The sequence below is a fragment of the Typopeltis vanoorti genome, chromosome 12 (assembly GCF_054136105.1).
Source record: "Typopeltis vanoorti isolate ZY-2024b chromosome 12, IOZ_Tvanoo_1.0, whole genome shotgun sequence".
Taxonomy (NCBI): domain Eukaryota; kingdom Metazoa; phylum Arthropoda; class Arachnida; order Uropygi; family Thelyphonidae; genus Typopeltis; species Typopeltis vanoorti.
In genome coordinates, this window is record NC_143560.1 from 80,167,434 (window position 1) to 80,192,733 (window position 25,300).

The 25,300-nt window shown below is 35.8% G+C and overlaps 1 protein-coding gene across 1 annotated transcript in view; it reads right to left on the reverse strand.

The window, feature by feature from the left end:
* The window catches only part of LOC150100923 (pseudouridylate synthase RPUSD2-like), a 189,896-nt gene that overhangs the window by 51,173 nt on the left and 113,423 nt on the right, over positions 1-25,300 (reverse strand). Inside the window, exons 7-8 of the mRNA XM_090401804.1 lie at positions 24,562-24,703; positions 17,979-18,115 (exon numbers count right to left, since the gene is read on the reverse strand). Of these exons, the coding sequence (XP_090257930.1) occupies positions 17,979-18,115; positions 24,562-24,703 (279 nt within the window). The remainder of the gene's footprint in view (positions 1-17,978; positions 18,116-24,561; positions 24,704-25,300) is intronic.

Below are 25,300 nucleotides of genomic sequence, written 5' to 3' on the forward strand. Positions count from 1 at the left end.
TTCCAATAATTTCCACAATTTTGGTCTTTTTATTGATGATTTTCATGCCAAATTTGCTACAGCTGTTATTCAATTTAGTCAGAGAATCCTGGAGACTTGCAATGAATTTATTTAGGAGTATAAGTATTAAGAGTATAATGTACAACATTATCTGCATAAAAACAAAGAGTTGAGTTTGATATCTTCAATTCTGATATCAGGTTTAATATCACTTACTTTCATAATGTGATCCATACAGAGTGAAATAGGAGTGAAAGTACCGATCACCTTCGTCTTACACCTGATTTTACATCAAACCATCTTACAGTGTCTGACACTGCTGACTTACAGCTTAAAAACAGACTCTGTATTACTTTATATAATTATTATTTTAATGGCTAATATAGCCTACTTTCATTTAGGAGTGCCCCTTTTTTTTACAATGTCATTGGTTGGCTCTTTACCCAAATTCTAGGGCATTACTGAAGTGTTATAAAGGTAATATATGAAGAATAAAAATAGGGGAAAATTTGCACATACCTTTATGGATGTTGTTTTCTGTCTCCTTATTCCGGCGATGTGCCTTCATATGCTGTTAAAGGAAGGGGGGAGGGGTAAAGTAATGTGGGAGAATTATTTGAAAAACCTGGGTTTTTATATATCATCATCATCAAATTCCTGCCATGTACCCTCAAGGGGTGTACAGGATATGACAGTACTACATGAAAATTTACATCATTACTAACTTCCTATCTACAATTTTCCTCCAAATCAGTCTGTTACTTGTCAAGACTCCAACATTATCAGATCTTATATATCTATCGTCTAAGACACTTTGTACTGTATCAATCCACCTATATCTTGGTCTTCCTCTGGGTCGTTTTCCTGCCAACCTGGCAGAGAACACTTGTTTTGCTAATCGTTCCTCTCCCATTCTATTTAAGTGACCATACCATCTGAGATTAGCTCTGCTAACGCATTCCTGGATGCTGACAATGTCAAGTTCTTTCCTAATATCCTCATTTTTAATATGATATTGCCATTGATGCCATCTGTTCACGCCTCTAATCTTTCTCAGGACTCTCATATCTGCGGTCTCTAGTCTTTGGTCAAGTGTTTTACTTCTGACCCAGCTCTCAGATCCATAAGTTAAAATTGGTTTGAACACAGTCTTGTATACAGCTAATTTAGTGTTCCGACTAATTTCTTTCTTATTCCATATGAATTTATTCAATTGACTTCCCACGATACCAGCTTTGCTGATTCTGTTGTCTATTTCTATATTTAGTTTACCATCTTCAGTAAAAATTGTGCCTAAGTAGCTGAAATGTTTTACTTGTTCCACAGGTTCTCCATTCACAACACAGTTGACATTTTCAATGATTCTGCCTATTTTCATTGTCTTTGTCTTTTTATTGCTGACCTTCATACCATATCTATTACAACAGCTATTCAATTTAGTCAGAGAATCTTGCAGACTTGTAGCGGATTTATTTAGAAGTATAACATCATCCGCATAAAGCAAAGAGCTGACATTAACATCTCCAATTTTGATATCAGGTTTAATACCACATTCCTTCATAATGTGATCCATATAGATAATGAATAACAGAGGGGATAATGTACATCCTTGTCTCACACCAGATTTAACATTAAACCATCTTCCTGTACTTCCTTCAATTCTAACTGCTGATTCACAACTCAAATAAAGACTAAGTATTGCTTGATATAATGCCCCATTGACACCATATAACTGCAGCGTATTGAATAGCTTCTCTCTTGGCACCTTGTCATATGCCTTTTCCAAATTGACAAAACTTAAATACAGATCTTTGTTATATTCCCATGCTTTCTCGACTATTTGTCGTAAAGTGAAGATCTGATCCTGACAGCCTCTATTTGGCCTGAATCCAGCTTGTTCTTCACCAAGCTTTTCTTCCACAATTCTTCTCAGCCGTTTCTCAAGTATACTTGCATAGATCTTGCCAGGAACACTCAGTAGGGAAATACCTCTGTAATTCTCAGATTCAGTTTTATTTCCCTTTTTATATATGGGTACTATGAGAGCTCTACTCCAATCATCGGGAATTCGTCCCTCTGTCCAGGCTTTCTGAACTATGCAGTGCAGCCACTGTAAGACTCTTATACCACCATACTTCAGCATTTCTGGTCGAATATCATCTACTCCTGCTGCCTTTCCACATTTCAAGCCTTTGATGGCTTTTTCTACTTCAAGTATGGATATGTATTCCTGACTGCATGCCTGGTCAGTGTTTTTTATCACTGTGCTGTCATCACTGCTTGTTTCATTTAGAAGTTTTTCAAAGTAATTACTCCATACTTCAAGGATATCTTTTTCTCCTGTTTTCATTTCACCTTTATCATCTCTAATTCCTTTTACAGCACTCTTTCCTCCATTCCTAAGCTTCTTCAACAACCTCCAGAATATTTTGCTACCTTCTTGATATTTATTTTCTATATTCTTGCCAAAGTCCTCCCATGACTTTTGTTTAGCTAGTTTTACACACTGTTTAGCTTTCTTACATTTGTCTCTGTATTCTGTAAGAGTAAAAGCTGACTTATTTGCCAGGAACTTTTGATATGCTTTCTTCTTTTCCTTCACTGCCTCTTTAACTTCCTGTGTCCACCAGGGAGTTCTGATTTTTTTATCTTTGCACACAACCTCACCACATGCCTCTCTTGCAGAATCAATCAATGTTTCCTTCAGAGTTTGCCACTGAATCTCCAAGGTTTGATTCCTGTTCTCAAACTCTTTCATTTTCTTTTCAATAATATTTCTGTATTTTAGTCTACAGTCTACATCTGAGAGCTGCTCAAATTTTATTCGCTTTAAAACTTTCTTACATGTTATTCTTTTCAATATGAAATTCAATTTTATCCTGCTCAAGACTAAATAGTGATCACTTCCAATTTCAAATCCTCTGTACACTCTGGTGTCCTGAACCAGGGAGAAAACATCACTATAAACAATAACATAGTCAATGAGACTTTTCTTATTCCTAGCCTCTTCTCTCCATGTGAATTTGTGCACATTTTTATGTTGGAACATGGTGTTAGTAATAACCAGTCCATGTCCTGAGCAGAAATCCAACAGATATTTGCCATTATTATTAGCTTTGCTCTTTTCTCCAAATTTTCCCAAAATATTTTTGTATGTCTCACAATCATTTCCTACTCTACTATTTAGATCCCCAACAAGGACCAACTTTTCCTTTTTCATTGTGTCAGTTGCTTTTTCTAAAGCCTCAAAAAATTCCTCCACTTCTACCTTAGTAGAACCTTCTGTGGGACCATAGGCACAAATAAGTCTCATTGTCCAGTTCCCCATTCTCATATTTGCCCACATTACTCTACTTGAGACTGACTGCCATTCAAGAAGATTAGCCTCGTATTTTGTGTTGAATACTATGGCTACTCCTTCTTTTCCTTGATTGTTATTGCCTGAATATAACATTTTGTATTTATTGCTCAGAAAGATCTCACCAGTTTTGGTCTTTTTTGTTTCAGTCACCCCTATTATGTCGATCTGGTACTTATCTAATTCCTCAGCTAGCTCCATTTCTTTGCCATTGAGGCTTCTTACGTTGATAGTACCGATCTTTAACTCTGGTGATGTTGAGTTGGGGTATGTTTTCAGATTTGTTCCAGTAGCTGACTTTTCGCTGTTCGCCCTGGTTCCCTGGCGAAAACAACAGGGGCCTTGTTTAACCGGGCGACGCCCCAGCCGGCATGAAATTTTGTCATGTTGTACCATCATTTTTTATTTTGGTTTAACCAATAAGAATACAATTTGGTCGGCTAAATCCCAAATTGCCAGCCCATCCTCGTTCGTTCAGTATCGAAGTAGATACCCAACAGGGTGCACCACGAGAAGGTGAGGATTGGACATTAGGTCAGAAGCCCTGGTCGGTTCTCCGCATTCCTTTAAAGGCTATGTGGAGGTCTCCTCTCAGTTATACAGCTTTGACCCTTAAGCACCCCGTTTTTATATATGTATAATATTATTATTAAGGTTGGTAGAGAGCATTTGGGAGGGGAAGGGTGGGTGAGAGAAGGATCTGAAGATGGAAATTATTTTTTTGGGGAAGAAGAGGGATTTAAGAGAAAAAGTAGGGATGGGAGTAACGGGGTGTGAGCCGCTTCAACAACCGTCGTCTTCGGAACTCGTGGGGGAAGTGGATGCTATATCATGTCAGTTAGGTGTTTCTGTCTTTGGTGTACTTGTGTTGTCTCCTATTGGTTGGAGTTGTGACCTAATTTTTATGGCATGGAATGTTCTATGTTATGGAATGCTTTATATAATTGTTGTATTTTGAAGAACTTTTCTCTGAGCACCTGGTTGTATGCTTTTTCCACTCTGCAAAACTTAGATATAGATCCTTGTTATATTCTCATCATTTCTGACCTTCTGACTAAGCCTGCTGAAATATGCAAGTGTAGCAACTGAAAAAAATTTTATACCTCCATATTTGAGCATATGGAGGTATAATTATATGGAGGTATAACATTCATATGGAATAAGAAAGAAATTAGTCGGAACACTAAATTAGCTGTATACAAGACTGTGTTCAAACCAATTTTAACTTATGGATCTGAGAGCTGGGTCAGAGGTAAAACACTTGACCAAAGACTAGAGACCGCAGATATGAGAGTCCTGAGAAAGATTAGAGGGGTGAACAGATGGCATCAATGGCAATATCATATTAAAAATGAGGATATTAGGAAAGAACTTGACATTGTCAGCATCCAGGAATGCGTTAGCAGAGCTAATCTCAGATGGTATGGTCACTTAAATAGAATGGGAGAGGAAAGATTAGCAAAACAAGTGTTCTCTGCCAGGTTGGCAGGAAAACGACCCAGAGGAAGACCAAGATATAGGTGGATTGATACGGTTCAAAGTGCCTTAGACAATAGAAATATAAGATCTGATAATGTTGGAGTCTTGACAAGTAACAGACTGATTTGGAGGAAAATTGTAGATAGGAAGTTAGTAATGATGTAATTTTTTCATGTAGCACTGTCATATCCTGTACACCCCTTGAGGGTACATGGCAGGAATTTGATGATGATGATGATGATGATATTTGAGCATTTTGGATTGAATACCAGCTGCCTTTCTACTTTCCCCCCCCCCCCTACCTCAAGTAATGAAAGTGCTCCTGTTTGTCTCTCTTCAGAAAAATCTACTAATGTTCTATCACTGCTTATTCATTTAACAGTATTTCAAAGTAATATACTCCAGACATCTAAAATATCCTTATCTTCAGTTTTCGTGCTATCTTTATCATCTGATTCCTTTTATAGCATTATTTCTCCATTTTTCTAAGTATTTTCAATAGTCACAAGAACATTTTGCTACCTTCCTGATATTTATCTTCTATATTCTTGCCGAAATCTTCACTAGACTTTTGTTAAGCTAAATTTACACGTGGCTTAGTTCTCTTACATTTTTTCGCTGTATTCTTTCAGAGCATCTATTAACTTATTTGCGATTAACAAGCTTTTGCTATTCTTTCTTCTTTTCCAGGATTGTCTTATTTAAATTTTTGTGTCCACCATGGTGTTCTTATTTTTCTATACTTGCAGACAACTTCACCACATGGTTCCCTAGATGAATCATCAATGTTTTCTTCAGTTTGCCAATGAGACTAAGGTTTGGTTCTTGTTTTTGAGTTGTTTCATTTTTTCTTGAATAATGTGTACAGCTGAGTCTACATTTAACTATAAAAGCTGTCCAAGTTTAATTTTTTTTAAAAACTTTCTTGGATACCGTTCTTTTCAATGTGATATTCATTTTTTTTTATTCTACTTTAAACTAAGTGATGATTGCCTCCAATTTTAAATCCTCCATGAAAATATCACTATCGACAATAATATAGTCAATGAGACTTTTGTTTCCAATTATATATTTTGTTTAATCCTTTACCCAAGTGTAAGCAAACAGAGTTTGCGCCTGTAGTATTTTCAGGACTGGGGAAAGTCGTGGTAAAGGTGGAGTAAGTTCTGATCACTTGCCTTAGTATCTCCCATAATGCAAAGCACATCTCCTTGCAGGCATGTATGATGCTATGCATTAAGGGAAGGGCCACTACCCAGACTGGTTTCAACCTTTATTGAGGTCTCATCAGTGAGAGCCAGACCCAGAGGTGGTGATACTAAGGTGGAAGTAATGCAGAAGTCATCAACAAGACTTTTGTTTCTTGTGTCTTCTCTCTCTCCACGTGAACTTGAACATTTTTATGTTGGAACATGGTATTAGGAATGACTAGTCCATATCCTGAGCAGAAATACCATTCATTTCCTACTGTGCTATTAAGATCTTCGACAAGAACCAGAAATATTAAGTGATGGTAAAACATGACCATAACTGCTTAGTCAAAAAAAAAAAAAAATTCAAGGAAGCTTCAAAAATCTATGCACACCTAATCAGTACAATAAAAGGGCATTATCCTACATGAAGTCTGATCACTGCTCATCAAAAATCTCATGCATGCTAACCTTAGATGCATAAGTTTGTAAATGCAAAAATTTGCTGCTAAGTACACATACAAGTATGCATCCATTTTTAAACTATTTTTAACCACTGACTCCATTCTAATTAGCTTTAATATGATAAATGTGTCCTGTCATTTAACATATGTAGCAAATACAGAAAAATATGCAAACTTGTCAAAAATCATAGAACTAACGAAGTTTATTCTGTTTTTTTTTTTTTTTTCATCTCAAAATTAGTCACATGGCCCTTATGCTGTAATTCTCAAGATTTGGTTGGTTGGAGGTTTACTGGTGCAAGGACAGCAAAGGTCATACAACATCATAAGCAACAGATACAGCAGCACACAAGGTATTAATAAATAGTCATAAAGAGATAAATTAATAAATATGTACAGGGTGTTCGGGATAAATTTGACAGTTTCGTAAGGAAAAAGAAAATCTTCTTTGTATCTACTAAATTTAATGAATTGACAAAAAAACATTACAGGCAGAGTTAATTACAATACTATCAACAAGATTTACTCAAAATAACCACCATTAGCATCGATCACAGCTTCAATTCTGCTTCGGAACCTCGAACAAGCTGATGCTACAGTCTCCCTGGGAAGGGCCGCAAAAACTGTTTTAATTTTATCCATTAACTGGGCTTTTGTATTACTGGAAGTGCGATTGGTGTCTTTTTCAACTGCGCCCCATACAAAATAATCCATGGGGTTAAGGTCTGGGGAGTTTGGAGGCCAAACATTTGGACTGGTGAAGTCGTAGAAATTTTCAGACAACCATTTTTGACTTTTCCCAGAGGTGTGGCAAGGGGCCGAATCCTGCTGCCATACATACGGCCTACCATTGGCTACCCTTGTTATCCAGGGCTTGACTACAGTTAGCAACTCCACGAACAAAGCCCGAATTCCAATGCCAGGGTTCTTCAACACCTGTTCCTGCAGATTTGCGAGGAATTCTGCTGTACGAACGCAATCAGATCGTCTGCTAGGGATCTTTCTTCTTGCTACATCCTCGTAGTCACCATTGCAAGTCTCTAGTTCATGCCTGATTGTTTTTACTGTATTCAGGGAGCATTGGGCAGCAGTCGTAATATCCTTATTTTGATGGCGGGCACGAATCATCATGATACAAGTTATTCTCTTCCATGATTCAGGTGGGTTCCAGCTATCCATCCTTTCTGACATCTTGTATATGAATGAAGAAGGGTCCAAACTTTTAAATGAAGAGAAGTGTGTGTTAATACATGTAACTTACGGAAAAATATAATTAATTATAAATATGTCAAATTTATCCCGAACACCCTGTATGTACAAAAATTAAGTTAAGTAATGCAATATCTACATACAAATAGAATTTATAATCAAATGTTTTTATATAAGTTAATTCTTTGGAAAAAGTTAAAAATGTCATGCAATTTTTCCATGTCTGATAACATAACTCTGTGAGTGTATGTGGCTCGGCCAGATAAGTAAAATTTTTATTCCTCTCTCTCTTGTGAAGTGCTGACATTCTACCAGAATATGACAAATGATAAATCACTTGTTACATTTTCACACATAGGTGGGTCATCAGTCCTCATTAAATAAGTATGAGTAAGATGAGTGTGATCTATGTGGAGCCTAGGAAGAACAACTTTCTTTCTTCTGTTCAGCATTGGCTAAACTGCCAATGCTTAACCATTTGTATGTTGGTGCCTCTGGCCATGATGACTACAACTGGGCAATTAGCCTTGATCTTATAAAATGTCTGTAGTTTGATAGGGAACTATCAAACAGCATGTGGAAAAAAGTATGAGTTGATCTAGCAGCTGCATCTGTAGTCTCATTTCTTTTAATAACAGGTGGCTAGGAATCCAGCATAATCAAACATTAAAATTAAGAGTCCTTGGATTATATATAGGTGAGGGGATAACCTGTAAAGAACTCAAAGAGGCTTATAAATTACATACTTTTAGTAGCAGTTTTCTTTTATATACATCAGTGCAAGCTGAATGACATGCAACTCTTCAGTATAATTACTGCAATCGAGTGAGATCTGATTGGAGAATGTAATATCAGGAAACACAGCAGCACAGCCAACGGAGAGCTCTGATCTTGAACCATTACTATAAATGGACAAGAAATCAGAGTGGGCTGCTCTGTGTGCATTAAAACAATTGAAGATAGACATATGATGGTGTATGAGACTTTTATAGTTGACAAAATGAGAGCTTGCAGGATGGAGTGCAAACCTACCATGAGGAATGTTGTTATGTTTGGTGTGGTCAATATTCATGCCAACAGCTTCCATAATCTCTTTAACTCGCATACCAAAAGGATGTATGGCAGTCTGACATGTGTGATATTGAGCCTCCCAACTTAAAGAAAAGAGACTAGTCCATGTAGGATGCTTGGGAAGAGACTATTTTTAGGGCACAGTTAACACTTTCATTGCCAAGCTGAAAATTGGAATTTCGTGTGGTGGCCAAATTTTTTTTATTTTTGTTATTTAGTTAGTGACGTCCACACGATAACGCGTGATCGGCCGTTTGGTGAGAGCTTGCATCGCGCGATATCGCGTGGTTGGCAATGAACGTGTTAAGGGACAATGTTTCCATCTAAGTGATAGAGGTGGTTCATTTCTGCAACATAAAGGCTTTGAGTGGTCGATGTGCAAATGGTGCCAGTAGCTATCTGTATACCCTGATGATGGATGGGATTCAACCATTGCAGATTACTCTGCCTTGCAAAACCATGCACTTCAGACTCATAATCCAGCTTTAATTGTAAAAGTGCATGATATGAATTAAGTAATGAAGATCAATCAGAACAGCCATTCAGTAATTCAGTAGAGGATAGGTGCGAAGGAGATTCAATGCTCTCTTGAACTTTTCCCTTAGTTGACAAATGTGTGAAAGAGCCTGTGTAGCTCAGTGGATGTGGCGTTTGCACACCATGGTGCTTGACCGCACAAAGGAAGACTTTGTTTCGAATCTAGTCGCCGACTAGATGAAATTTTTCTAAGCCTTTTTTCGACCAGTTTCCGAGTTAGTCGATCTCTGGCATGGGCAAGCGAGGTTTTTTTTTTAATTCTCCTGGAAACTCAGGTTTTTCGTCCCGTAAACTCAAGAAAATCGACCGTAGAACCCACATTATTTCAGACATTAAATATAGTGCTAGAGACCATGAGATGGCAGCACTTGTTGAGCCGTCTCTCTCTTCACTGCACGCTGCTTAATTAGTGATAGCCTTGGGCCAGCTATCTCTGATTGGCTGCCAGTGGAGAGTGAACTGCCCACTCAGTCTCCAAAAGTTAGATAGGGCTAAACGGCCTCACCTACTCCATATACGGGAATAAAAAGGCATTAGCTGATTAGACAAATGTGTGCAAGGAATGTAAGTTTTCTGTCAAAGATGAGTCTCAAGAATTTGGCTTCAGTTGCTACTGGAATAACAGTCTGTCCCATTCTTAACAGAGGACGTGGATGAAGAGTGCATTTTCAGCAGAAATGTATACAGACAGTTTTTTCCCTACTGAAAACCTGAAACCATTACTAAGAGCCCATGAAGAGACATGGTTAATTGCTTGCTTGAAATTGTCTTTCAAAAATAACAAATTTTTGAAAGAATAACAATTTTGTCGTATCAAAAATAACGTACTTTTCAAAAAAGTACGTTATTTTTGATATGGCCAAAATAACATACTTTCCAATCTGATGCAGAAAACTCAGCTAGAAAGAAAGTTTTTAATAAATACAGGAAGGTGGTGCCCTCTGAGACCTAGGTTATAATATGCCATATCTCCAAGCTATATCATAAGCTTTTTCCACATTAAAGAATACTGAAACCAGATGGATGTTCTTGTTTCAGAAATGGGTCTCCTATACAAGTTTGTAAATGGGTTAAATAGTCCAAAGTTGCATGATGTCTACAAAAGCCACATTGTGTATTGGAGAGAAGATTGTTGCTTTCTAAATACCACATAAGTCTAGCATTAATCTTCTCTAATATCTTACAAAGGCAGCTAGGAGCAATAGGTTGATAACTGTTTGATTGTGTTGGATTCTTTCCTAGTTTTGGGATAGCAATGACAACTGACCTATGCCAAGAATATGAAAAATTTTCCTCTGTAAGCATTCATTATATATTAAGAGAAGGAGATCTATAGAAGATGTTTATCATTTCATAATGGATGCCATCAGGACCTACTGCACTTGGGAAGATAAAAAAAAGCTATTTTTGGTCCCTCCATAACAAATAGCTGATTGTATGGCTGAAGCCATTGATAGAAAAGTATATCCACTGTTTCTGTTAATGCTCTTTCAATATTAAAATCTCATGAGGATATGAACTGATGCCAAGATTCTGGCAAATCTTTCAAAGTGTCTGCAATAGTTTTGGGATCAGCAACAATACATCCATTGTAGTCTAAATTAGAAAAAGTGGGCTTTGTATCTACCTCTCATTTTCTGGATTTTATCTCATGCAATTTCTGCACTGGTTATTTGAGTAATCAATGAGGTAAAATGGATCCAAGATTGTTTTTGATTCTAACATCTCACATAACGTGCTTTTGCCAGAGCATGTTTAAAAGCTATTAAGTTGGATGTGGTGGGCATATCTACAAAATATACCCCGTTCTATGTCTTGACTTTTTATGGCTGCCTGGTACTCTGGGTTCCACCAAGGCTCTGGATAGAGTGAGAATTGAGATAATGTTTTTTTGGAATTAAGACTGTTGCTTCCTGGACAATACAATCTGTTATTACATGCTTCACTGATAGGTGCTTGAATGACTGTATCAGCATTAAATTTATATTAAACTGGTAAAAAGCATTCCAGTAAGCCTAGTTCAGTTTCCAAACAAAAATCTGTATAGGAGAACATGGTGCAAAGAACAGGAAAATTATCGTTTCCATATATGTTCTCTTTGACATCGTATGTTATCAGTGGAAAAATGGCATGGGAGGAGAATCTAAGATCTATTGCAAAATACAAGTGGGTAGGCATATGGAAGAAGGTATTGAGTCCATTATTCAAAAGGGGAAAGGTCATTATTGTAAAGGACTCATTTTATGATATGACCTGGACATTTCTGCTGGCACAACAAGAATGTTATGCCCATTAAAGTCACCTGTAAGAAGTACAGGTATGAATGCCCACCAGGATAGCTACTCCACCATGAGCAGGACTATCTCCAGTTTTGGCCTTGCATACAGAGCAAAATTCCTTAAGGTAGTAGTAAACCCTTACTAGATTTTAAATATGTTTCTTGCACACAGAAACAAAGGCTTGTGTTTCTTCAGCAAAACCTTAATACTGATATTCTGCTAAAAACCATGACAGTTCCAATGTAAAAAGTTTTGGCTTCATAGACTTGTCCAATTTCTGGGAGGTTGAGGGCTTGCCTTTATCAGGTTTATATCTATCAATGGATTTCGAAAAGTATGGATGGCTAGCGTCCACCTGTTTCTCTTGAAAAAAATTCAATACATTATCTGACGTGTCAGGATCAGATGGTAAGTTTAATTTACTTTCAGTGGATACCAAAGTATCTATTTTTTTTCAGTGAGGAGTGTCTGCTGGTTTATCTTTAAGTGATATTCCTTGCCATTATTTTTTTGACAAGTGGATTTCATCAAATGGAACCAGTTTTGGAGTTCTTTCTGGAGTGAGACCATAGATCATGTAATTGATGGGCTCAACAGAGAAGCACTCACAATCGTATAGTTCAGGAATGATGGATGGTATAGACATAAGTTGCTGTTGACATTTTCTTAACTACCATCTTCTCAGCATAAGAGGATCTCAGGAGAGGTGTGGTGGTGGATAACTTTATTTTTTTGCATCCTGAAATGATATAATTTGTTTTAATCTTTTGTATTTCTTTTTGATCCTCCCACTTCTGACATGCATTAGAATAAACTGTGATCTCCCAACAGGTGACACATTTAGCTTTCTTTATAGGGCAAGATTTGTTATCATACTCTTTAATAACATATCGGACACAGGTGACAGAGTCACAACAGGCAGTTTTTGGGAAGGTCCATATTTCTGACATTTAAAGCATCTCAGTGGATTTTGGATATACATTCTAGGTTTCACAAGTATAGCCACTCTGGTCTTGCAGACCATGCTCTGGATACACACCTCAGAATATGGTGGAAGAAAGCTACAATAATACACCGTAGCAAGTTTAAATTCGAAAGACTATTCATGGAATCAGCATCAGTCCTAAGAAACTCTCCAAACCTCAACAAATTTGGTTGCATGAGACTGCCCCAAATTTGGGAGACTTACATCAACAGACCTACAGCCCAACGACCAAGAACACCTACTTAGCCTGCTGGGGGGAACCATCAGGACTTTTAGGAGAACAATAGCTTCATAACTTCATTCTCAGTTACTGTGTTGTAGTGCCTACGTGCACGTGCCTTTTTTTGTAAGTTCCTTTTGAAGATGGCAACGTGACGTTTCCGAAATATCGAAAATATTTATTAAAGTGTAATTTAATTTATATTCTTATACACGTTGTCAATTCCTTAAGTGATTTAGTAACACTTTACTTGATATTGCCTGCCATTCAAGAAGATTAGCCTCGTATTTAGCATTGAATGCTACAGCTACTCCTTTTCCCTGACTGTTATTGCTTGAATATAACATTTTGTATTTATTGTTCAGAAAAGATCTCACCAGTTTTTGTCTTTTTTGTTTTGGTCAAAATTATATCAATCCCTATTATATCAATCTGGTACTTATCCAATGCCTCAGACAGCTCCATTTCTTTGCCATTCAGGCTTCTTATGTTGATAGTACTGATCTAGAGCTCTGGTGATGTTGAGTTGGGGTGTGTTTCAGGATTTTTTCCAGTAGCTGATTTTTCGCTGTTTGCCCTGGTTCTCTGGTGAAAACAACAGGGGCCTTGTTTAACTGGCCAATGCCCCAGATGGCATGAAATTTTGTACCATCATTTTATATTGTGATTTAAACCAATAAGAATACAATTTGGTCAGCTATATCCCAAATTGCCAGCCCATCCTCGTTCATTCAGTATCCAGTAGATACCTAACAGGGTGCACCATGAGCAGGTGAGGTTTGGACATTAGGTTAGAAGCCCTGGTCAGTTCTACACATTCCTTTAAAGACTATGTGAAGGTCTCCTCTCAGTTATACAGCTTTGACCCTTAAGCACCTGTTTCCACCACCTTCCTACTTAATTGAATGACAATAAATACACTAACACAATGAGCTAGGGCCATTGGCATCATACTCAAAAAAGGATTACAATACATTTCAAATAGTTTCACTAGTAATGAATATAATCCTACTGAAATAAAAGATCAACTCTTCACCTAACAGGCAACAATTAGATCACTCACAAAAGAGTAGCAATTTTTTTGCATTAGAATTTCTCAAAGAACCAAAAAATAAATGCAATTACAAAAATATTTATATTGACTTCCCTAATTCACTCTCCTAAAGAGGAAATTAAAACTGTCAATACCAAGTTGGATATACTGCCAATGTAAACGCCCTTATTATGTCTAGTAGATCTGTAGCTAAACAAAGAGAAGTACACCAAATTTATATAATTATGAATCAGTATGGAAAAAGTGAACTAGCAGATCATACACTTGATACCCTTCATGCTGTCAGATGGAGAAAAGCCATTACTGACTGCTTTATAAATGAAAATATTAGAACAATTCTGATATAAAAAAATTGCAAAATATCTGGGAAACTAACATTCTCTGCTTAAATCAACAAAATTGATTACACACAAAAGGCAACATCAAAACATTTGAATACTTGAGGGAAATTTCATGTTGTTATTCACTTTTGCTTTGACTGTTATTATCTGTAAAAATGCATCAATTACTACAGAAGAAATATGAAGATTAAAATATTTACCATATATGCTGGTGTATAGGACGACCGGCACATAAGACGAGGCCTAAATTTTAGGCTATTTTTAGGTTTTAAGCTTATGTCGGTTGTATAAGACGACCCCCCCCCCAAATTTCTTCTTTCTTGTATTAATGCAACATTAGGTATTGTTATTATATCCATTATTTTTATATCTATGCATATCCGTTATTTTTTTTGCATAGTATAGATTTAGTATTTAAGCGAATTACCCTAATTAAAAGTGATTAGCCCAATTTTAATTAATTATTAATTTTGCATTTTTTTAAATTTTAGGATTATTAAAAGTGTTATCACTTAAAACAATGGAGCCAGTAACGAAACAAAGAAAGTATGAAGCTCAATTTAAAATAAGGGTAATTGAAATGGCAAAACAAACTAATAACTGTGCTGCTGCCAGAAAGTTTGACATAACCAAGAAAATGGTAAGAGAATGGAGGAAGAAAAAAGATATTTTAAAAAAATTGCCAAAGAAAAAATGTGTGATGAGAACGGGAATCACCCGATGGCTGCAACTGGAAAATCACGTTGCAGAATGGTTATCTTGTTACAAGAATATGATTAGAACATATGCACTAAAATGGTCAAAATTGAATCCAGATGAAAGTATAGAATTTCAAGCTACTTCAGAATGGTATAATTGTTTTATGAACAGACAAAATATGGTAATACGACAAAAAACGAAAATTGCTCAAAAACTACCAACAGATCTTGACCACAAACTTACCAGTTTACATAAATTTATTATTCGGTTGAGAAGAGAACAAATTTCTACTGTCGAATATTGGAAATATGGATGAAACTCCTATGAGCTTTGATATGATAAGCAATAAAACAGTGTTTATAAACACTGCCTATTTTCTTGTATAATGATGTAACTACCTAAATGTTCATCCAAAAAATTAAGCTTCCCTTTTTATACTTGCCCATGATTTTGAGGGGTTTTCTATAGTATTTGAGAGTCGTCTTATACGCCGACACGTACGGTACTTGCTTTTTTTTTTTTAACCCGTTATGTTGCGACATATTCAACAGCAAGTGCAACAGCATGTAAAGATCAGGAATAATAAACAAAACTCAGGCTGTGTAATTTCCTTAATTTAAATTGCAATAAATTTAGCATGATATGTTTTGACTTCTGGAATGAAATTAATTCATTCAATCAGAAATGCATACTGCCTGCAGTGAAAAGGATTACGTATTGGTGCTATTTTTTTTTTTGTTTGTTTTTTATTTGTGTGTGCGCGCACCCGTACGCACGCACACACATGCATGTACGTAGGTAGATACAAGTATCTACACAGAGAGCAATTTATCAGTTACCTATAATTAGAAACTATCAGAGCTTCTTTTTCTAAGAAAAAGAATGTAATAGACATGCCAGTACCTTGAATGAAATAAGTTACTGTTTTTTTTTTTTTGCATATATGCATTCACATGCATAGAGGTGTATTTGTCAGCCATAGTAATTTTTTATTATTATTACATGACACCTCCAAGAAATCTAAGGACTCAACACAGGAGAGCACTCTACTCTACTCTGATTCACCCAGTGATTCAAATGCTGCAAAACTTTGCAGCATTTGAATCACTGGGTGAATACATTGTGTCTTATGCAGAAGTGATATCTGACAACAAAAAGTAGTTCAAAATTCACTGCTAGGGGTGCTGTGTGATGTTCTGAATGCAGATATAGGAATTTTTCTGTGTATGTAAGAAGGAGAAAAGTGACACAAACATAAATAACACATTTTTATTCACTTCCATCATGCAATCACAGGCTGGCTATACTGTTCAATGTGCTGCCCTTCCCAGTATGCCAGAAACTGCATCCTTTACATAATGCGTTCACTGCAAAATACAGCTGCTCAAGACATGTTGTGCACATGCTGCATTATGCAGTCTTTCAGCACTGGCAAGTGATTAGGATGATATCAACCGATGTGTGGAAAGTCCCCCCCCCCTCATCCTGCATGAAAATGACTGACTCCATGCACAGCTGCTACTGTAGCACAACAAAATGTTTATCATATCGCGATACCTCTCAGCAGTAACTGAACAGGTTACAGGACCCACCTGGTGAATGTCCTCAAATAACAATGGTTCAATGATACACAAAGCTGTAAATTGGCACCAGACAGTAACTTTGGGTGAATGCAAAGAAATTTGTTGAATTGCATGTGGGGTTTTGCATAGCTCCTACCCACAATTGTGGGTATTCGGTATTCATGAGGCTCACTTTCACTTGAAAGTGAGCCTCATCTCCTCCATAAAAATCATCCACAGCATCCAACTAAACTCACGCAAGGAAAGTTAAAGTGAATGTCAGTCGACTTTCAAAGTCCTGTCAGTGCAACTCCTGTGTCAGGGTTATCTTGAATGAGTAAAAATGCAGAATCTTCTACAGAATTTTCCATAAAGTTGTGTAAGACACGTCCATGTGTCTTGCTACAGTACGTACAATGCAGGAACCATCACTGTTATTCATGGCCTGCTCCACAATGGCAGTAGCAACTTCATTCACTTGTTGTGAAATGATTGGTTTGAGACCTCTGCCAAGTCTAACTCCATTTCTTCAAAACAACTAATAATTTGTCGCACACAGATGAAGATAGTGGGCCTTGTTGACATTTGTTCAGGTGACAAAATTCACAGAGTACTACCTAAACAATTGCACTGCAGCAACTGCATTGCAATTGCTTAGGTGGTACAGATTCATGAACAAAGCACATTGGAGCAAGGTTAGTGCCATCACTGTGGACAGTATTAACAATCAGAATGAAGAGGAATATCCCACATCAATCTTTTTAAATCCTCCTGGCACCTGCTGAGTTGCGTGATATGCAAATTCTATGCATTCGGTGTTTACAAAGCCTCTGGTGGTGAATATTGGAACTACTTTTTTCCCTCAGATATTGCTTCCACATGATGCACAATGAATAACTGCGAAGTTTCACAGCATTTGAATCACTGGATGGTGCTCCACAAGGCCTTAAACAGGGATACTTTAATTGTGATCATCCTGTATTGCCCACCACCACCAACAGTACTTTCTGTCTCTAAATTGTGTGTTCTAATGGCAATTTCCTGAATGTGGGATGAAAAACCTGAGTTTCTGCTAGAATAAACTCTGCTCCCTCCATATGAGATAGACTATCTCACCTTTAATTGAAAAAACCCATACAAATATTCCTCTCATGATGATGAGAATTTAATGCAGGTCTTTTCCAATCAAAAAGTGCAATGTTCCACTGTTCTTCCAATTGCACTATGGAAGCTATTTTTTTTTATTACAAATTTTGAAATGCCCATCTGATGGCATGGAAGTAGAAACAATCAGAATATTTTTTTGGAGAGTTCATTTTCAAAGTCTTATTTTGAATATAAATGTTCACAAGAATTAAATTTAACTATTTGTTCATGACTAAAGTTAAGTATTTAATTAATACTTAAAGTTAATTTTAATTTTATACAATTTCATTGTATAAATTTAAAAAAATCTACAACTAATATCATAAGTATAATGATACATTTCGTAACCAATTTAACTGTATTACTTATATTAAGATCACATACAGCGAAGCAAACTTGATTTTCCATTATAGCTTATCTTTGTGAATTTGGTGGTGCATTCTTTTCCATTAGCACTAACAATGCAGACTCCAATCTTGTGTGAGAGCACTTCAATACAATTGTTACATATGACAGGTTCACTAAAAGTAGGAAAAATATATAAATAATCATTAAATATGAGAATAATACTTAATTTTTGATTGTGAAAATGTTAATTTTCAAAATACACAAAACTTGTAATTACACAGCAGTCTTAAATGAAACTCCCATATAGTTTGTTTTTATTCTCGAAAATGTAAATAATCAATTTCCTTAATATTTACAGCCAGAGTTGATAGCCTTTGGTACAACTCGTCAACCTAGTGGTGAATTGAAAGATGCAATTATTTTAATTTAAATCAACAAAAATTAAATAATTATGATCACTGAACTTTCACTACTAGTGTCTTCAGAATGAACTGTTGTACACATAGGAATGTGTTTGACATAATTGCCAAAGCTAACCACAAATGAGAAAAAGAAATACTTTCATGACTAAATGAATAATTAATTCAAATAAGAAAGATATAAAATGAGAACTCATATTAGATGTTTATCAATTTACCAGAGAGAAAATCTGCCAGTCTATGTATGTGCACATGCACACACATCCACATAATGTTGCAAAACAATTATACAAATATGTCATAAGGTAATATAATATAAGGTAAGTTACAGGTACAATGGATATGGTATACTCCAGGGTGGGCCAGTGGGGAGAGAGGATCCTTAGAGGAATTGAATATGCTTTTTTAATTTTATAAGTGATTTAAAAGTACCATTAAAATTATAATGGTGTAGAATTCTATTAATTTTATCTGATAACCCTTTAATATAGCTATGGCTTTACTGTAATCTATTAAGAATTATCAACATTTTTGCACAAGAAGATTATTTAATATATTGCCAGATATTTCAGTTTGAAAATAACAGACCACCATCAGGTGGCTTGACAGGAAACAGTCTTTTACAAGGTAGAAAACAATTGATCATTTAAATGATTTAAATTATAGTTTGTTATTTTCAAACTGAAATATCTGCAATATATTAAATAATCTTCTTGTGCAAACGTGTTGATAATTCTTAATTTCATGTCACAAGTTTCTCTAAAAAACAGTTTATTGTGCATGTTATATGCTTTTTTGATGAAGTTTTATGAAGAACTTTGATTGTATTTTTACTGTAGCCATTATTATAAATGTATTGCTAATAATTTGTAATTCTTGAAAATGTAACTTTAGCATATCATGTAGATTGTAATGTAGCTTGTTTCTTTGTATATATGTGTATACTCCAGATGATGACCTTAATGTCAAGGTCGAAACATCAAGTGATTATTTTGGTTTATATTAAACTGCAGTTTTACTGTGACACGATAGTTGTTTCCATAATTTTTAATAATGAATGCTGATCACCGTGTAACTGTGAAGGAAAGGATTCCATGATTTTCCTTCTACAACCCACATACTCTTCATCTTTTCTTAATATATCTCCATACCAATGTAATCCTATTTCCTGGACTGTTCTGAATCATCATCACTTTGACTGCTTCTCTTATCTTCTCATTACTTGTCATTCTTAACTACATCTTATATTCATTTCTGCAACATATACTCATAACTTATTCTTCATATATTGTCAAGTCAAATTTCAGCACTACACAGTATTACAGATTTTACTTCTTTAAAACTTTAGTTTTCAGCTCCCTTGTTATCTTTTATGACAGGTACCACTTGCCACTAGCTTCCCTTTTCATACCTCCATCTTTTTCCAACCCTAATCAATCCCAAGCATTTAACTCTTCTTACTCCTTATAGTCCGCACGGTTAGCCTAGTGGCTGTGCGCTTTGCAACCATATGCCTGGGGAAGGAATGTTCTAGGTTCAATTCCTGTCAGTGACGTGAGAAACTGAAGGATCTTCCTCAAGCCACAGCCAAGTTAGAAGGTCTTGGGCGTGGACAGTAGGGTTTTTCCCCCAGTTTATCCTGGGGGTTTTTCATCCTGCAAAAGCAGGCAAACCGGCCTTGAGAACTCAACACTACAGGACATAGGATACACCAGAGCGTAGGGCTGACCAGCTTATCCTGTGAACGGTTTGAGGTCCGATGATTAATAAACCCTCGACACCGCAAGGTAAAAGAGGGTAAAAGGAAGATGAGAGATACTCCTTATTGCTTCTCAAACACAAACACTGACTATTTAATTTTCTCAATCTGCACCACAGTCTACAGACTCAGTTTTAGTTCAACTTATCCAATTTCCAACTTTTCTTCAATTTCACTTTTACTCATATTTTACTCGGTTGCCCTTCCCAGATACACAAGTTGCATACTTTCAAACTAATTCACTGTCTTTTTCTATTTAAAGAATGCCTACACATACTGGAAAATATCTGCACAAATAATCCCACTATCATCCTGCCCAAACAGTAAGGTATCCTAAAAACACTAACCCACACAGAGCCACGCTATCTATTCCAATGATACGTCTCTTACCACTGAACTTGTTTACCTGTGCCACATGTTTTTAGCCAAATGGCTAATCTCCAAAAAAAAAAACAATTAATTAAATTAAAAATAAAATAAAATATATCCCTCAAATCTCCCTTTCCTAATGCATAAGACCACAACAAAACTTATATATTCAGGGCACATCTGAAAACATATCCAGAGTGCTTAATAAATATGAACTCCATACCACATTTCAACCATATATCAAACTAGAAGCAGAATGGTGTTCAGTTTACAGATGCATGGAGTGAATAATTTGATGAACTAGACTTAAATGGTTTTAGAGTTAGGTGGTTGGAGAAAGTGTTGTTCAGTGAGAGTTTGGAAGTGCAAAACCAGGGAAACTAGAGATACTGGGGGGAAGTGCAATCAAGCATGTGTCTAGCCAACCCTGGGATAGATAACTATGAGTGAAGGAATGATTACGAAGAACTGTGTGCAGTTTCCCAGGTTTCAAATCTGAATGGACAGATAATGACATTATGTAAGGGGTAACTGTGGGCCCAAAGGGACATTGAAATGTACGTACACGAATGCCCAAAGTATCAGAAATAAAGGAGAGGAATTTTTAGCATTGGTCAGTTCAACTTGGCCAAAAATTATTGCAAGACCTGGTTGTCAGAGAATGATGTAGTTACAGGGATAAAATGCAATTTACATTGTATTTTCAGAGAAGATAGAAGAAATAGAGCAGGAGGAGGGGTATTATTAATGATAGCTGAAGAACTTCAACAAACAAACAAACAAAAATAGAAGTTAAGAAAGATTGTAGATCTGATGGAAATGGCTCATTTGATGCTGTCTGGTATGAGATAGAGAACAATAGGACAAAATACATTGATGGTTGCTGCTATAGACATCAGGATTCAAAAGAAAATGTGAACAACATGGATTAGCACAATGAGTGCAGGCTAAGCAATTATCATTGGGAGACTTCAATTATTGTAATATAGATTGGAAGGAAGAAAAGGCACATGGCAAAATGGACCTACCATTTTGCCATGTGCACAGCATGGCTTTATAAAAGGTAGGTCCTGTTTCAGTATTTAATATTCACATTTTATAATAAGGTGACAGCAGAACTGGATAAGGGAAATGGCTACACCATGATACTACTGGACTTTACAATGGCATTTGACAGAATAACACATGGAAAACTATTACATAAGTTGGAGTAAATAGGAATGGATATGAGGCTGGTAGCATGGAAAAGGGGATGGTTAATAGACACACATTGGAGAGGGTGGCATATGGTGGAGTGGAATCAAGGCAAATGAGGATGACCAGTGGAGTGCCCCAGGCCTCTGTACTAGGACCACTACTCTTTAATTTGTATATTAATGATATAGCAGAAGATTTGAAGGGGGGGGGGGGGAATTCAGTTGTTTACTAATGATGCAAAACTAGGGAGGGCAATAGTTGATAAAGGTGATATAGATATCTTACAAGATGATTTAAATAAATTGGCAGTGTGGGCAAAGGACAATAATTGTCAATTCAATGTTATAAAATGTAAGGTAATGCATTTTGGGATGAAAAGATTTCACTCTTCACATCCCTAGGGATCTGGGAGTGATGGTGAATACAGATCTGAATAGCTCAGTAATTTGGATAGATCAGTAATCTTCTGGGCTATTTTTCCAAATAGCTCAGAGGATTACTTAAATGCTGAAGAACACATTGACAAATAAGAAGGTTATTATCCCTCTTTATAAGGCTATGATTCGGCCACATGACTATTGTGCACAGATTTGGTCACCTGTGTTTCTTGGGGGATTGGGAGATGGTGGAGAAGATTCAGAGACAAGTGACGAAGCTGGTGACAGATCTGTGGAATGTTCTCTATGAGGACAGACTGAGGGCATGTAGGTTGCGGAGTTTAGCTGTCAAGCAGAGGAGAGGGGATATGATAGAAACTTATAAGTTACTAACGGGACACTATATGATTGACACAGAAGAAATTTTTCAATACCTAGGAGTATAGGGGAAACAAAGGGATCATACCTGGAAGCTGTCTAAGGGTGTGCAGATTCAGTTATTTTCTTGGAGGGTGATGAATGAGTGGAATGGATTGCCAGAGGCAGTTGTGAGTGCCCCAATAGTGAATAGGTTTAAGGAGATATATGATAGGTATTGTGTTAATGGATAGAGTGGGTCTCTGGCAATGAGTCTTTTGATTCCATGGAGTGCCCATATAAATAATAATAATAATACAGTCAGTAGCACACTAAAAAGAACTGACGGACATTGAAAGTGGTGTATCATAGGATTCTATATCAGTGCTTATCTCTTTGTGACAGTGGTAAAAGACCATCACCTGAAATAAACCAATAAAAATATCAAGATTGAGCCCAAGAAATGCACAGCAAGACTAAAGCCGACATTGAAAAAACCAAGGAGCTCAGAGGCGTGGAACAGAAATTTTTGCAGTTCAATATTGTAACAATCAAAGGGTTCAGATTATTAGTAGGTAATCATAAAATCACATAGGAGTCATGAAAGTCACTTTTAACATAAAAAGGACCAGGTTATACTGAAGGTACTACTGACTCATGGTTTAGGGAAATTTATGTGGAAGAACTTGAGTGGCATAAAGAGTGTCCAAATCTCAATCCAATGGAACACTTTTGGGATAAACTGGAATGTCTGATGCGAGCCATTCTGGTATATTCAATAATGGTACATGGAATGGTAGTCACACCGAAAGCAAAATAGCCTAAAATACTTATTTAAGCCATTACACTAGATTATTACAAACTGGCAGAGAGTATACCTATTAGGAATGAAGTGTTAAGAAAAGAGAACCAATATATATTTGAGTATGTACAATTTAGGTTTTCTTGACAGTACCATTCCAATATACTATACTAAAATCCTCACAAAATTTGAGAAAGAAATCATAGAAAAACAATATAAAAAAGTATTATTAAATTTCAAATATATATGTGTGCAATTCCTTATCTCTATTTTTTTAATGATTAGTCATTTCACAAAATCTTTTGATGTGGTTACAAAAAAAAATGCTCTTAAAATTTTGACTTAATCAGTAGTTTAGTGCAAAGCTGACCTCTGTTACTGCAAGTAATAACAAAAGGTCTGCCAATGAAGGATGATGATGATTTTCTATGAACTTTTATTCTTTCAAATGCAAAAAAGGCTCTTCTCTAGTTTTAAAATGTAGAAATATCACATAATATGCACTGCAATCTATAAACTATATAGAAAGACAAGTGAGCCTGTCTTTTATTTTCCTCAAACGTTTCGAAATCTTTTCCCAAGGTTCATGGATACTTCTCATGGTGTTATATTAAAATCTTTATTAGTTTTTCACTATTCTTTTAAATAAGATGTTATAGCTTCAACAAACTAGCTTTTGGGAGGGAGAAGTGTTTAACTGTTCTGGTCATCAATCCCTACTACTCCATTTTGTGCTCCTCAATGGAATCTCAATATGTTAAATCTTTGTTTCTGTTTAGAAAGAATTTCTAATTTGTGTGTCAGATACTTTCTTTTCCTGAGCCCCTGAGCCCCTGATCTTCACAATATAATTATCTATAGCCTGGGAAGTTGTGAATCTGGTAAAACAAAAGTTAGCATATAGATCTCGAACCAAATTTAGCTGATCATGCACCTTGTGGAACCAAAATATCTGAACTTAAAGATGAGAAACATTAGGTAATTACACACAGTATTCTACTGAAAATCTTAACAGGATATTTTACAGCATACTACTACTCTGCAAAATAGCTGTTGATAAGCAAAGTTACTAATGATTTAATAACTTTGAAACCATAAGGATATTTTCACTATAGCAAACATCTGCTCAAATTTTCAAGATATTGTTCAGAGTATATGCTGATGTACATGATTTTCTTACAAAAATTCAACTGACATAAAAGGTAAGGAAGTCATTCATTTCTATAATTCCTTCCTTATATGTCAGAGGAAACTCATTTGCTGGATATTATTATTAAAAGAAATGCCACTGATTTTTTACTCTGTATCACATTGTATGCATAAAAAAAGCTCTACTTACTCAGGAAAATTACCTTCCACTCGACACAAATATTCCTTCTCTACCTGTCTTTCCCTTATTTGCCTATCCATCTCTTGGGCTAGCTTTTTATCTCTTCCAAACAATAATAAACCTGATGTTAGGCGATCTAAGCGATGAATAGCTGTCAAAAAAAAAGAATACGATATGACCCAGAATGAAGTAAATGCTGACTTCTGGTACTAATGATATTAACCACCTAACCAGACACATGGATAAAATATATAAAAAATATACACTTTGTATCCATATTATTTCTATAATATCCAAAGGTTATATTGACTTCAATGGACACTTCGCATCCATGTAATTATGGATGTGTATATATATATATATATATATATAGCAAGGCCAGTATGGTGGGTAATCATTAGTATCAGTTTGAGGGAAAAAAAAAAAAAAACTATACAAATTGATTAACTTCCATAGGCTTTTTTCAGTATAGGGTATTAATCTTTGTTAAAAGCAATAAATACAGTTATATTTTAATGAGGTTTTGAACAGAAATTTGCCATAAGGAATACTGTGATTATATGAGTGATAAAAAATTTGAAATGCAAAATAATATAATAAACTACTCATAAGATAAAATTTAGAAATTAGCATTAACTTTATTTTATGTGAATCTCACCCATGAAAATTAGCATTACAGGTGGATTAAGAATTATATAATCCAGAAATATGCTCTAGAGACACCAAAAATGCAATTTTTCATTCTCTA